Source organism: Drosophila tropicalis, unplaced genomic scaffold, assembly GCF_018151085.1.
Source record: "Drosophila tropicalis isolate 14030-0801.00 unplaced genomic scaffold, ASM1815108v1 contig_845, whole genome shotgun sequence".
Classification (NCBI taxonomy): Eukaryota; Metazoa; Arthropoda; class Insecta; order Diptera; family Drosophilidae; genus Drosophila; species Drosophila tropicalis.
In genome coordinates this window covers 11,149,836-11,164,102 of record NW_027173338.1, presented here as the reverse complement: position 1 = coordinate 11,164,102, position 14,267 = coordinate 11,149,836, and the positions used below count along the sequence as shown (strand labels likewise).

The following is a 14,267-nucleotide window of genomic DNA, read 5'->3' as shown; positions in this document are numbered from 1 at the left end:
TATTTCAATTAAATAGAGTGACTACTTGCGCTATCCCTCTGGGAATGTCAAATAAAACATAAACTTGAAGAGACAAACGATAAATGCGAGTTTATGTTGTTTTCTGTACAGAAAATGACACACCCTACTATTTTTGTGGGCATAGATTATGACACAACTCGAGCTACTTCAATAAAAAGAAGGCGAGAAAACATATATATTCATTTCAATTAAAATTTAATTGAGGTACATGACGATGCAGATGTCATACAACTAGGCAAAGACACCTGTCTAAGTGTGTGTGTGACATGTGCGTGTACCTGGTACAGGTATGTCTGTGTGTGTGAGAGAGAGTTGCGGTAAAATTGTGTCAGCAGACACCAAGTTCCCACCAGAGTTGGCCACAGACAGAGCCAGACCAACTCCCATCGTGGTTGTATCATGTTCATTAGGAAACCAAAATGTTTGCCTTATTTTTTTGCACTTATTCCTCTTGTTTTATTTTCTTTTTATTTTTGGACGTTTCTATTTGTTTTCATTTGTGTGAATGCCTCTCTCTGTGTGTGTGTGTGTCTTAAAGCATACCTTCTTGCTTTTGATGTTTTGCAAAATACAAGAAAACTCAGAAAAACTTTACGATGTTCCGAGTTTGAATTCAACAAGAATTCTGTCTCACATAGGTTAAAGACACTGAACCGTAGTAAAAACTTTCGCATTACAAATATGTTCCAAGTAGCTAGATAATTATATTTAGTTCTGTCTATTAGAACTGAACTTAATTTATCATTTTTAAGAATTTGTGAGGTAATTCAAATTCAGAATGTTCAACTATTTCGCTTATCTTTGATGCGCTGCTAAGTATGCTATATAATTTTGTCCAACGTTGTGCTTGTTATATTCCGTCTTGGTGTTGACAATTATGGCACCTTCTGACAGCAGGTTTTTATGTTGCTTCTGCCTCTCTGTCCCGCTCTCTGTCGTTTCTCTTGTCTATATGTTGCTATCTGAATGCCGACTATACAGAGTAGAAGTTGAGTTTTTATTTGCTTCGAGTTTTTGATAATGCCTTAAGTGCCGCCTTCTTTAATTTTAAGTAGCTTAGATGGGCGGCAATGCTTTTGAATTAGCGCCAGGAAAGAAAATGACGAATAAGTGCCAAATTGTCTGCTGCTGAGTCTCTTTCGGCATAAGCAAGATGAAGTTGAACGGAAAGATTTGGCAACCTTTTCAATTCCAAGTATTTCAAAACACTTAAGCTCTTGAATTTGTGTCTTGTTGTTGTGCTGTGTTTGGTCGAGATTATTTTTTTTTCCCAAAAAAGCACGGTGGAATATAACTTTTCAAAGTATTCGAAGAACAAAAACAATGGTTAAAAGAAGGTTCACTGTACAAAGGACTGTTTAAAAGTGATTTGGCAATGCTTTGGTTTTCTCTGGTGATAACTTGTAGCTAGATTAAGCAATGAAAGAATGAAAAAGGGTGCTAAGTTTTCAAGAATTTTCAAATTATATACTTCTATTTTATATAAAGAATGAATGACAACAATTTCATAAGCAATTGGACTGTACAGCCATCTCAGCCTTATTACTACATATGTATATCATTTTGTCTTCTTGGCAATCAATAGATAACATTTATTCTATAACTTCACAAGAATGGTAAGAAACTGTATTATTTGCATGTGCATCTCCATCTCTTATTTTTTATCCATCAATGGATTCAGCTCTGCCATTTGAAATATTTCATTCAACTGGATCTAACGTAACCCCTTTTGCCAACCCTCCGACATTCCCCTTGCCTCTGTCGTTGTAGCGCTGTCAATAAACAATTCAACAGCATTGCCAGTTACCACAAAAGTGATGAAAATTTGCACAACATCAAGCGCGAAAAACTGTCGCTATGCATTTGACTTTTCCACGCCCCGTCGTGCCCAAAAAATACGCCCCTCTTGTGAATATATTTTCCAGCTGTATGAGAATTTTGACAGCTGGCAAAACGTTGAATAGAAACGGAATGTGTTGAGGTAGGGGTCAGAGACAGAGCCGAGACGAACAGTCGAATCAATTTTCAATGCAATTTTTATTATTTTTCAAATGTCATTTGCTCATAAATCACTCAAAACTGCAGACATACACAAATATACACAAAGACTGAAATATGCCGAAAAAAATGTTGACAATTTCATTTAACGCATTTTCCAATGGTTTTTCGGTAGAAAATACCCAACAATATTGCTTCAAATTTTTTTTTTTTTTTTTTTCGCCTGAACTATTCATAAATTTTTTAACAGGCTGTTATTTTTTTGGGTAGCACCCGTTTACCGACATTCTAAATGGAGCTTTTCACTGAGCTATAAAGTAGTAGTAGAGTGGTGTGTGTGAGTGTGGGAGGGGCAGGAATGAAAGGCTGTGAGGTTACACAAACAACTCTCAAAAGCGAATGGGCGAAACCGCATAGACATCAGCGGCTAGCACTTACCATTAGCTCTCTGTCCGAGATAATTGCACCGAATGTAATCGACATAACAGGACCCATAAGCGGTGAGACCAACATGGCCGCAACAATATTCGGTGCATTATTCTCAACCAGACCCAGGGCAGCCAGCGAGCTGAAAAATGAACATACAATGTACATACATACATACATATGGTGTAGAGTAGAGTATAGGAATGGAGGCAAGTGTTCATCACTTCGGTTGACCATTAGATACATATGTATACGTTTGTATACCGTTACTGCAGGAAGGATTCTCAAAAAGATTCTTATCTTAAGCCATGTCCTCTTCGATAACTATCTATTTCAATATGCTTTAAACTATTTCTTTAAAGGAAAGGTAGTTTAAAGTCAAACTTGGATTCTTTTCAAACGTATTTATAGAATGCAAGAGCATATCAACTTCGGTTTCAAACTCTAAAGCACTCAGTGTCCTATTTGTGTCATGGTCTTTCTGTCGTACTCACTCGGCAGTAACAATTAGAAGCAAATAGTCAAAGGACAAGGAGCCTCCGGCCCTAACACCATCTACCACTTGTTTCACGGTTAGTTTCGATTTAATTGATTCCACAAAATTGTTCCATTTCGAGGCATCCTCAGCTTCCTCACTGAAATGAGAAAAAAAGAAAAAGAGCAACAAATTAAAATACCCCATAATAAAATTCAATGATGCTCCTTTGGAAATGGGTTTTATTGTTTTTGTAATTGCCCCAATTGAATGGCGATATTAGTTGTGCAGTGATTAGATCAGAGGCTTAATATTTGTGTTAAGACTTTAAAGAATAAGGAAAAATATTAGCATTACTAAATTTTTAACACGCCTTTAGCTATTTCTAGGATGAGAGAGTCAAATAAGGAATTTACGTGGATTTTGTTCAGAGGAAGGACTTCATTTCATATAGACATTTTATTATGTTTGCCAATTACCAATTGTAACGTGAATGCTGGCAGGGTTCCCTTATTTGCCATTAGATGTGTACGACCTTCATATTATGTGGACCTAAGCCATATAACCTGGCCAATTAATAAAGTCGTAAAGCCAAGCATACAGTTTTGGCATACACCTCGAATGTCTGTAAACGTTTTATGCAGACCATAAATTAACCTCAACGAAACTACATTCTAACCGCAATTAGGAGCTTATCTCATATGCACATATATCCCAAGCTAGTGCCAATTACTGGGCAAAAACAAGGAAAACGAGACAACAGTCGCTCACCATGAGACAAAAACCATAAATTTTCGGGCCAAAGTCAAATGCATTTAACCCATGCACAGGGCAAGCTTTCAAATGTAAATTTTTTGACATTTTCACTTTTCGACAGCGAGAGGACGAACTCGCCAGAAAGAGATGGGATAACAAAGGCCAGGACAATACTCGTAGCTCGTAACTCTAGACCAGAGATGTAATAAACTTGGGTTCAGGCCAAGGCCGCGGGTGTGGTAATGGACCCGTTGTTGCTTTTTTCTCTTTTTGGCTAGACATGACGCAAAGAGGAGAGATTGTTGACAACCTGAAAAAGGCAAGTGTCACGTTGCCAACGGTTTAGACGGACAAACAATAGGGCTTTAAGCTTGACTGTGAGTGCGAGTGAAAGTTAATGAAATGGCTGACGCCTTTGACATGCGGGAGAACACCTGAAATTAGTTTTGAACAAAGCGACATCAGGGATATACTCAACAAAAGCTACCTCGAGATATGCCAGATAAGATGCATCTACTTACCATGTACAAATACAATGCAAGTCACTACAATAAGTACATATATTTACCTGTACCCAACATACATAAGTATGTATGCAGATATTACCTGTAGTCATCGCGCATGTTGGCCGCATCTGTGATGGCATCATAACTAACGCTGCATGGCAGGACACTGTGAATGAGAACGAGAAGATGGAGAGGGTTGAAGGACTTAGTTATCCGAGTGACGGGCAGACATGAAACTACATATGTACATAGTTAACATGTGAAGAAACATAAACAGAACTGTATTCCATTAAAGCTAATGTAAACTCAAACCTCTGCACTTTTTTTTTATCAATATATAATAATTTATAAGGAGTATTTGATTTGCACTGGGATTCCCTTATTTTGGTTTCCTTTTAATTGGATATTCTTTAACCTTCGTCGAGAAGAAGCATTCTTGAAATACAGGGATACAGATCTGACCCCAAAAAAATCCACTCAAACTACAATCAAGTGCAAACAGCTCACCTCACCTATCGCAATTGCCCAGGCCCATTTTCAGTTACAGCCTCGTACCACTGGCCACACCCTTTTAGCTGCATTTTAATCCGTGTTGCTTAATGCCATTAAATAATTATCACACCTACTTGTTTTCCTTCGTGTTTCCTTTTGTTTGGCGTTTCTGTTTTTGATCTTATTCCTGCTATCTTGCCATGGCCTTTGCTCTGTTCATCTTTAATTTATTTTGTAGTCCTACTTAGCAGAGTTCATTGTTTCTTGTTTAATGCCAAGAAGATTTTCTTTAATTTACTTACTCTCAAAGAAGTTTTTCCTGGTAGATAAAGTGTCTCAAGTGCAAGCAATGGAGTTGATGAAGAGAATGAGAATGGTTTTAATTAGTTCATTTGCTTCAATGGACAAGGAAGGATATAAACTATATATGTATATACAGAAGACTTTAAAAAGAGAAAATGCATGTATTCCTGATCAACCCAAACTTTAATAGAAGAAAGATTATCGAAATTGGTTTGTTTTAAGTCTTATTATACAGCATTTCATTTTCACTGTGCCAATCGATGTTCTTTGGCCATTAGACTTCTCACTACAAATGCTGGAATCAAATATCAATCAATTTGAATTGAGTCGGTATCACCAACCTCTCCATTTAATGCAAAAGAGGTGAAGAAAAAAATGTAAATCCTCTGAGAAACCATTTGCCAATTCCGCCTCCAAACAAACACAATATGAGTTTCACTTGGACATTTTCCTTGCCCTTAGGAACTGTTGCCTCAATTCTAACCTTCGACTACTTTAGTCTTTGCTTGCTTTTTTATCTCTGTTATTTAAAACGAATCCACGTCTGGTCTTAGTTCGACCAGCTGTTGCTTGGCCATCTTCTTGGCTTGCCCGACACGTTCTCATGTTTCGTGTTGTAATCCCAGAAAACCCTGTTCCACCCTTCGGTGGACTCAACTTACCTGACACTGGAATTCAATTTAGTGCCAATACCCAGCTCGGTTAGACAATGGAGAGTCGTCTCGCAGGCATCGCCGGCTTGCAGCGGGAAAACGACGTGATGGAAATAGCCCTTCTTACTTGTTGTCCAGGTAACGTGCTCAATTTCCAACTTGACAAGTAACTCCTCAAGTACCTGTAAGCAATGGTAGCACAAGTAACCGTCTTAGCGTTGCATTCACTTTGTTTCAAGCCACTTTATAAATTCCCAAACCATTGTTAAATTAAAGAACTTAACTTCAATTCAAATAAACTTGCCTTCAGGCAAACCAACAAGAGAAATGCAAAAATATTTACGACACTATCAACCGTTGTGGTCCAACGACATAATTTGAATACTGATTTGGGTTTTCGATTGCATAGCCAACCATCACAATTGGTATTGGTATGTTTATGGGGTTTGAATCGCCCTCAGATTAGTCCATAAATTTCGGGTACTAGATATGAAATTAGTCCGATATGGCGATTATAGGATTATGGAATTGTCCGTAATCACCCTTTATTTAAATTGTCCAGAAAGTGAAACAGATTTTCTATTTTCATAGATTGTTCGCTTTATCAAATGGGCTTTTGTTCGCATCACATGTCGTTTTATAGATAATGGAAAATGGTGTCCATTTTGCCTACGGCCAAAAAAGTTTATTCCCATCTTGAAATAGAATTTGTTTAGTCGATTCTTCTGTTAAAGCAAAAACCACTTTCTCAATATTCACATACAAATTTATAAAGACTTAAAGTGGCCCTCAAGGGTTATGTAAAGCTATTTTAGTATTTGTATCTGAAGGTCAAGAGTTTATATAACATTTATATGAAAAATGGGTGACCTTTTAAACCACAATACATTCAAAGGTCTATGATTTGAAGTAAGCAACATCATTGGATTGTTGTTGGATATATTTAGCCCAGCTCTCTTTCCCCTCGACAGTGACATTCATCAATCTTTTCATGGCATTTGGGTTCATTTTCATGCTGATTATAAAATGCTCTGATCCTATGCCGCCCTCAACATCATTCATCCTTATCATTTTGACCAAAAGCCAAGACAATTTGGTTGGCCATTTTACATGGTTAACTTGGCCCTGTCCCTGCCCCTTCCGTTGACCACACAAAAGTCTTAAAAGTATGCAGGGCTCTTCAGTCACGTTCTGGGCGGTTAAGTGCATCCCGCAGAGCAACAATCGTCGTGGCATTTGCCAGAATCAGAGACATTCGTAGACACGGGATTCAACAGACCCTTGTCGCAACAATACACGCACATACTCACACTCAGAGACCAACACACATGTGAAAATCAACTTTAAGTGCTTTGGGGAGAGAGAGTTAAGCTTCGACTCACTTGACCATGCCACATAAGGTGGCAAATGGGTAGAAATGTGGACAGCTCACCTTTTCAAGCGGCACCACTAAATTACGATTGTCCGTTGCCAGTTGTGCTCCGGTCCCAGATACAGCTCCAGCTCCACCAGCACGCTTGACCGCTGCTGCTGTACCCACCACGCCACCACCACCACCTCCACCACCACCTCCACCACCACGAGCACCGCCGCCGCCTCGTGGCACTCCAGCACCACGAGCACCGCCCACACCGCGTCGATACTTGGGCACATTCTTGTCACGTAATTCAACTTCGAGTCGTAGTATTGCGTTGTTATTTTCCGCAAGATTGATGTTCAGATTATTATGGCCACCTCCACTCGAGGGCAGCATGGTAGGTCCATGACCATGACCACCCGCTGGCAAGGAGTCGGCCAAAACATTATTGGAAGACCCTGCGAATGAGTAAATGAAAAGGTGATACACATTAACCAGCCACATAAGCTGAGACTAAAAATAGATTCCTGTCAAGTATGAATATAAGCGATTCCATTGTGTAGTAATTTCCCGGTTAATTGGCGCTAATTTAATATAATAAAATATTATTTGCTTAATTAGGGATGCGGACGACACTATTTAATTTGGTAATTAGCTGTTGCTCATTTTTTAAATCATTCCGCTTGAATCCCTTTACTAAAAGTTCAATTGAGCATTGAATAAATATTAGTTTAGTGCCTAAAAGCATGCAATATTTTTAAGTGCATTACGCATAACCGCAATGCTTCATTTTCGCGGCAAATTACTCTAATTAAATGGCACGGGGCAAAACATTAGGTAAACAAATTGCTATTGTTAATTAGATAATTTATGCAAGAGCTGCCTTCTGCCAACAAATTAAAGTATTCCAGCCATAAAAAATACGCCACGTGAACCAAAGCTCCACTTGTGCTAAAATAAATAGAACGAGTCGAGAGAAAACGGCACAGAAAAACATTGCAAGCGAAAAAATCAAATCAAAGTCTAAATAAAAACCACACAAAGGATCACAATTTATTAGGACAACGAAGAACGAAATGAGCAGTAAAGGGAAAACAGGGAAGAGGCAAAGTCAGGGGTAGACAGACATCGAAATGTAATATAAATCCCCGCACATTGACAAATGCCAAAATAAAGCTTAAATGTGCTTAGGCCAGGACCCAGGAAAAGCCCCTAGCAAATGTTGCCTTACACACACACACACGCACATACATAAGTGTGTGTGTGTGAAAGTGTGTATGGGATATGTGTGTGTGTGTGTGCGCTTTGGCCTCTGTTTTATATAGTTTCTGTTTCTAGACTCCCATGACCTGCCTCCCCAAAAGCAAACGAAACCAAGCCAAACCTAACCAGACGAATCTTGGCTCTTTACTTATACTTAACTTTGTCTGGGCCCTCGGCGCTTAAAGCCTGCCAAAGTTTTTGGCCAACTTGTATTGCCATGGCATTGAGACGCACACAGAGAGAGAGAGAGAGAAAAGAACTCTTGTGATTTATGCTCGACACCTCAGCTTCTTCAGCTCTACAATGACTCAACACAAGTGCATGTCAATTTTATGTTTCTTTTTTCCCATTCTCCTTTTTTTTAGTTCGCCTTTTGTTTTTGTCTCTTTTCAAGCATTTTTCGACACATTTTCAGAGAGCTGTTGCCAAGGCCACAGCAACAACGCATGTTTATTGCTTATTTTTGCATCTCTCAAGAAGTGATTTATTTTACTTGAACTTTATTCACGCCCTCAGTAGCCCCAGTTTGGTCCCTGGTCCCTGGTCCATGGTCCCCCACCATAACCTTCGCCATTTTCTGTTCCTTCTAGTGCTGCTGCTGGTGCTTCACTTCACTTCACTCATCGGCTCAGACTCCTCCACTCATTGTCATTAGCAGGCTCGATGCTTCTGATGCCGCCATGGTGACAAACAAAATTAATGATGATTCCTTTTGATGGCTTTTCTCATCTTCTTGTTTCGTATTTAAATAAATATTTGATTAATACTTTATGTGCCAAATCTTGCTACGAGAAACATGTTCTCCTTTTATTCGATAAGTTGGCCTACATTTCTTTTAGCCATGTTTCTGGTTTGTTTCATTTTCTTTTTTTTTCTTGTCTTCTACTTATTTTATGCCATTTTATGGGTTTTTATTGTAGGCATTTTTATCGTCTTTGATTATGATAAATTAAATGCAAACAGTTTTTGTTTAATGACTCTGTGGAAAAGATATTTTTGCTGTTTTTTGTTTTTTTGTCGTTTTCGACAACAAATTAATCTAAAGAATCAAGTTTAAGACTTATGAATTGGACTATCTTCAGTTACGGCCAAGTTCTACATTTTAGTGATAAATTGACGACTTTATAAAGGTCGTATCTTTCCTTATTTTGTGTAGTTTGTTAAACTTTTCTGCCTGACTTTTTTTAACCAACCTTTTAACTCGATGTACTTCACGAATATGTAACATCACATTCAATTAGTTGGTTACCCGTATTTTTTGGGGGCGAGAGTATTTGTGAGTCTATTCGAAACACTTTTACCAGTAGCACTCACAGTTTGAACTTTGGCTCTTCCGCCCAACACTTAACCACAGCCATCTTCTGGCAACTAATTAAAATTTAATATTCAATTTTTAGACAGCAAAATGTGTTTCGTTCTGCCAGTGTTGGCTCTTTTTTTAACCGTGTGTGTGTGTACACTCATGAAAGCCTTTTAAAGCATCCGGCCAAAAAGAACCGCAAAATAAGTTTAACACACGCCCAAAAAAAAAAAAAAAAAAAAAACCAAAAAAAATACAAACATGAGAAAACGAAAAACAAACTGCAAAACGAGCATGAAGCTCATGTTAGTAGAGGGTGGCTCATGCAACATTCATGGCCTGCTTTTAGGCGCAGAAGCAACACTTTTACGATGTCATAAAATAATTAATAACGCCACTAAACAACGTAATTACGCGCCTAAGCACACCGCGAGCAACTGTAGATATATGACGATGAGCCATGTGGAATGCGGTATGAGGAAGCGGATGCGGATCAGTTGCCAGGTCATGTGGCTACCTACCAAAAACCGCCGCCTAGATGTATGCATGAGTTTCGTGTGTAAACAAATTTGCAGCACTTTGTATTTAATTAGCCCCAAGTGCTTATTCAATTTTTCCCATCTCATCGCCACTTACCGTAAATCAACTCGCGTTCAAAATTTGCTGTCGGCACAACGATTAGAAAGACAACGCCCGGCATCCTGGTCGACAGAAGTTTTCTCCTGTCAGTGGAGGAGGGGAACTGTGAATGAAAGTAGGACAAAAAACACCAAAAATAAGTAGGCAAAGAAGTGGCCATTTTAGTTTACACAAAACGCTCAGAGAGTCACGGATGTTGCACAGACAAATGCTAAACAGCCAAACCAGACATTTTCCAGTCTCCAAATATCCAGAGACTCGAATCGCTGGATGTACATTAATTTTAATGGCTTTGGCTTGGTAAATGCAATACAAAAACTTGGCAACTTTGCCACTAGCACTAGATGCTGGCCGAAAAGTTGTCAAGTCGCTTTAAATGTATGCTCTTTGCATTTTGTTGCCAGAGTTAAATGCGGCAAAAGAAAATGACAACATAATTTGCATCTGAGGGTAGACTAAAGAGTATTTCTTTCAATGTTCCATTCCATTAAAGGGTATCAAGTTGGACTCTACTCGACTGACTCTATATTGTCGTTCATTCTAGTAATTACTTTTTCTCTCAACAATCAGAAGGTGAACTGTTTTTGAATATTATATTTTAAATTTACTCTAAGGATTAGCAAAATAAAGGAAAAACTTTTCGAGCTAACCTCTTTCTCTCTCTCTCCTATTCTCTTGTCATCTTTATCTAGTTTCGTATTATTTTCAACTAAACTGTTAACTTTTTGCAGTTAGACCTCATTAGGTGGCAAGGTAGCTGTGAATGGCCAACAACAAATGTCTGTTTTGGTCAAAAGCGAAAAGAAAAAGGAACAAAGTAGAAACTTGGCAACTGTTTGCTCGCATTTTCTTAGCCTTCTGTTTCTTAGACTACTTCACTGGTCTCCTCCCATCCCTCTCTCTCTCTCTCTCTCTCTCTCTCTTTCCTTTCGCTCTCCTGCAGTTGAAGTTGCACATAACTGGCTGCTAAAATAGTTGTGAAACTTGAATACTTCTTCGTCTGGAGTCTGCATTGGAAAGTTCTTAATTAAAATAGCCACCGTCAAACAAATATATACATAATCAATTTCATCTCTCCATTCATCTCTTCACTCTTGACGTAATTATTTAACTTGGCATATTTTCATTGGCAATTTTCACAACTGTCTTGTGAAAACATCCTGAGGCATGGCAGTCTTTCCTTGTAAGCCCAACCAGTTTCCAGCCAGAGCATAAGAAACAATGTTTTAAGAATATGTTTTTTTTTGGCTGTTCGTGTGTTTTCTTCTTGACTGCTTGAAATTAAAATGCCATTAGCACAGAGTTGAGATAAAAAAGATACGCATATGGAATGAAGGCACAGGGAGCAGGAAATAGGAACAGGCTCTCCTCTCTTTCACCCAGACACTGGGTCTGGCTCATTGCAGGATCATTTCAAGAGCTGTGGTGTGTGGTTAAAGGTGTGTGCTAGCACGGACTCTGCCAGGATGCATACACAACTTACATATGTATACATATGTATGTATGTGATGGCAAATAAGTGACGCAGATTTAAGCGAGCTGAGATTTTTCCTCTTTACTGAAATCACGATATGAGCAGCGGTGGCAAGCGTTGCAATTTACGTACTGAATAATGTAATTAAACATGGAGAATATCAGGTTTATTCAAAGCGGAAATCGGCATAACAAAAGTGCAATGCAAACATCACTTTGCCGATTCCTATATATGCATCATATTTAGTCGGAAAATACCAAAAAGACTAATATTTTGATTTAAATATGTTAAATTTCCCCATTCCTTATAAATTTTATATCTTGCCAACCGAAAAAACTGACCAATTTAGTTTTATTACCCCAAATTCGTGACTTCTAGTGTTGGGGAACGCAATATAAGGCATTTTAGAGTCAACAATGTTAGTTCATTTAAATAATTTACTAAAGTGCCATTACTGCACTGGCTAGTAAAGTAACTAAACAGTTAGAAATGAATCGCTACTATTAGTTTTGTATAATGGACATTTGTCTCCTTTAAGGGACTCCATGTTAGCCAGGCATATTTGTTGTCTATTCCTCCTAGTTGCATTATCCTTCATGCCGCAGACTTTAAGCTGATAATTTTAATTTATGCCATTCTCAACTTTACTGTAAACAAACTGGTTACACTTTTACCCAACAGTCTCAAAGCCTACGGTTGCCAGCTCCAGGGTCCCCGCCTCCATTGGTTTGCTCCCCACTCCTGGCCTTGGAGGCTCTCCACAAGCCTCTTAGGAACTTTCAAGCCAAACAACCGAAGCCACTTTGCAGCACGTTGACTGTTGCAGTTTCTGTTTGTTCCTTTATTTTCTTCTTTTTTTTTTCTCACCACTTGCCAGTTTTCATTTTGCGGTATATATTTATTAAACAAGGGAATGAGAGCAGAGGCGAGAGGAGGAAGTAGGAGCAAAAATAACCAAGTGCGAGTGATGGCAACGAGAAATTCTTTTATATTAACCGAAAATATTTATTTTCTTACTTGCCAGCCTTGCTTTATTTTTTGTGTGCGCACTTTTTTCTGATTAATTCCGTAACTATATATTTACACAAGTTGGTTGAAGTTTTCCGTAGTTTATTTTTTTTTTTTTTTATTTTCACTTTTATGCGTTGACGTTGGAGCAGGCCACTTGTGAACCTAGTGGGTGGTCGCTGGGTGGTTAGTGAGTTTTTGGAGGGGGCAACGGAAAGAAAAGCCAAGCACGTCCCAGCTTTACTTTACACTTCTGTGTGGAAACATTCTTTTTTCCTTTTTTTCTTGGCATGTTGCATTGTTGATGTTTGTGAAGTTCCTTTAACAATGATGGGAGACCAACGCTCTAATTTGTACGAGTGGCCTATGAAGGTTTCTCATTTGGCCCAGTCACTAATTGGGGCAAAAAGAATCGCATTTGGCAATTTCCACTTATGTCAAATATACTTAGGAACAAACTGTGGCCCAAAAAAACTACATTCTTGCACTAAAGTACACGAAAGGCCAATTGAAGGCCTTCAAGGTTGCCCCCGCCTCAAATGTAATAACTACCAATAAGCCTTTGATTGCTGGCCCAAAGTTTTTAGCTGACTTTTGTTGTCAGCTCTGCCTGCTACTTTTGCAACATTTTGCAGTCGCCTTTTGGCCAAAACCTTAATGTTGTGCTAATTAAAAGCGCTAATTGGTAATGACCATGGAAGTGTAAACTGGTTTCTTTTTGGTTGAAACTTTTACTTGACACAAAAAGTATTTGGCTGCGGCTTTTCAAAAAATTTCCTACTATATTTTTGGGAAATAAAGAAGAAGTAGAAGTTTATTACAAATGCCATCAAAACCAATAAGTCTGGGTAATTATCTAATTAAATTTAATCGAAGATTGAAGTTTAACTTTTTCACTAAATAATACTTCTTAAGGTTCAGTATTTAAGACATTATTATTATTATAAGTATAGGAAACAGTTGTAAACTATCAACCTAACTATATTTTAAATGCGCCTTCGGCTTAACCGAAAACTACATCCTTACACTAGCCTGGGATTCGAACCCGGGTCCTCGTTGTGCAGTTGCCCAAATGATTGGGTCACTTAGACAACTCATCTACGGACTCCCTATTTAATACATATCGAAACACAAATGTATATTTATTAAGTATAAAACCATTAGTGTACCTATTGAAAAGACAACCTGTGGACATTTCTATACATTTGTGGATCACTTTTGATGAAGGATTTGCAGAATAACTATAGTTAGTTGTCCAAAATTGTTTGATGTCACAGGACAATGAGTATATGTTCTTTGCAAGTTTCACAATCATAATAGCCATGTACACCTTTTCTTTACTGAACTCCCCTTTATCTGTACCCGACGGGCAAGTTTTATTCCTCTTAATATATATGTAGGTTTTTTAAGGAATTTCACAAAAATTTTGTGGACATTTTTTCTCGACATTTTTCTTTGGTATTTAACATGCGGCAATGCAGGCAGCAAGGCAGGCGCTTGAAATTGCATTTTTGTTGGCCCAGTCATTCCACCTGAGCTATCGATTTACCTTACCTTACACACACAAACACATACTCTCCAGTCTAAACTTGTAGA

At 38.3% G+C, this 14,267-nt stretch overlaps 2 protein-coding genes across 2 annotated transcripts in view; one reads left to right on the top strand and one right to left on the bottom strand.

Moving 5' to 3' along the window:
- The window catches only part of LOC137580473 (uncharacterized), a 153,787-nt gene that overhangs the window by 94,010 nt on the left and 45,510 nt on the right, over positions 1-14,267 (top strand). The window lies entirely within an intron of this gene.
- The window catches only part of LOC137580601 (uncharacterized), a 38,330-nt gene that overhangs the window by 18,965 nt on the left and 5,098 nt on the right, over positions 1-14,267 (bottom strand). Inside the window, exons 2-7 of the mRNA XM_068294699.1 lie at positions 10,187-10,292; positions 7,063-7,445; positions 5,640-5,812; positions 4,283-4,348; positions 2,940-3,080; positions 2,458-2,587 (exon numbers count right to left, since the gene is read on the bottom strand). Of these exons, the coding sequence (XP_068150800.1) occupies positions 2,458-2,587; positions 2,940-3,080; positions 4,283-4,348; positions 5,640-5,812; positions 7,063-7,445; positions 10,187-10,250 (957 nt within the window). The 5' untranslated portion in view covers positions 10,251-10,292. The remainder of the gene's footprint in view (positions 1-2,457; positions 2,588-2,939; positions 3,081-4,282; positions 4,349-5,639; positions 5,813-7,062; positions 7,446-10,186; positions 10,293-14,267) is intronic.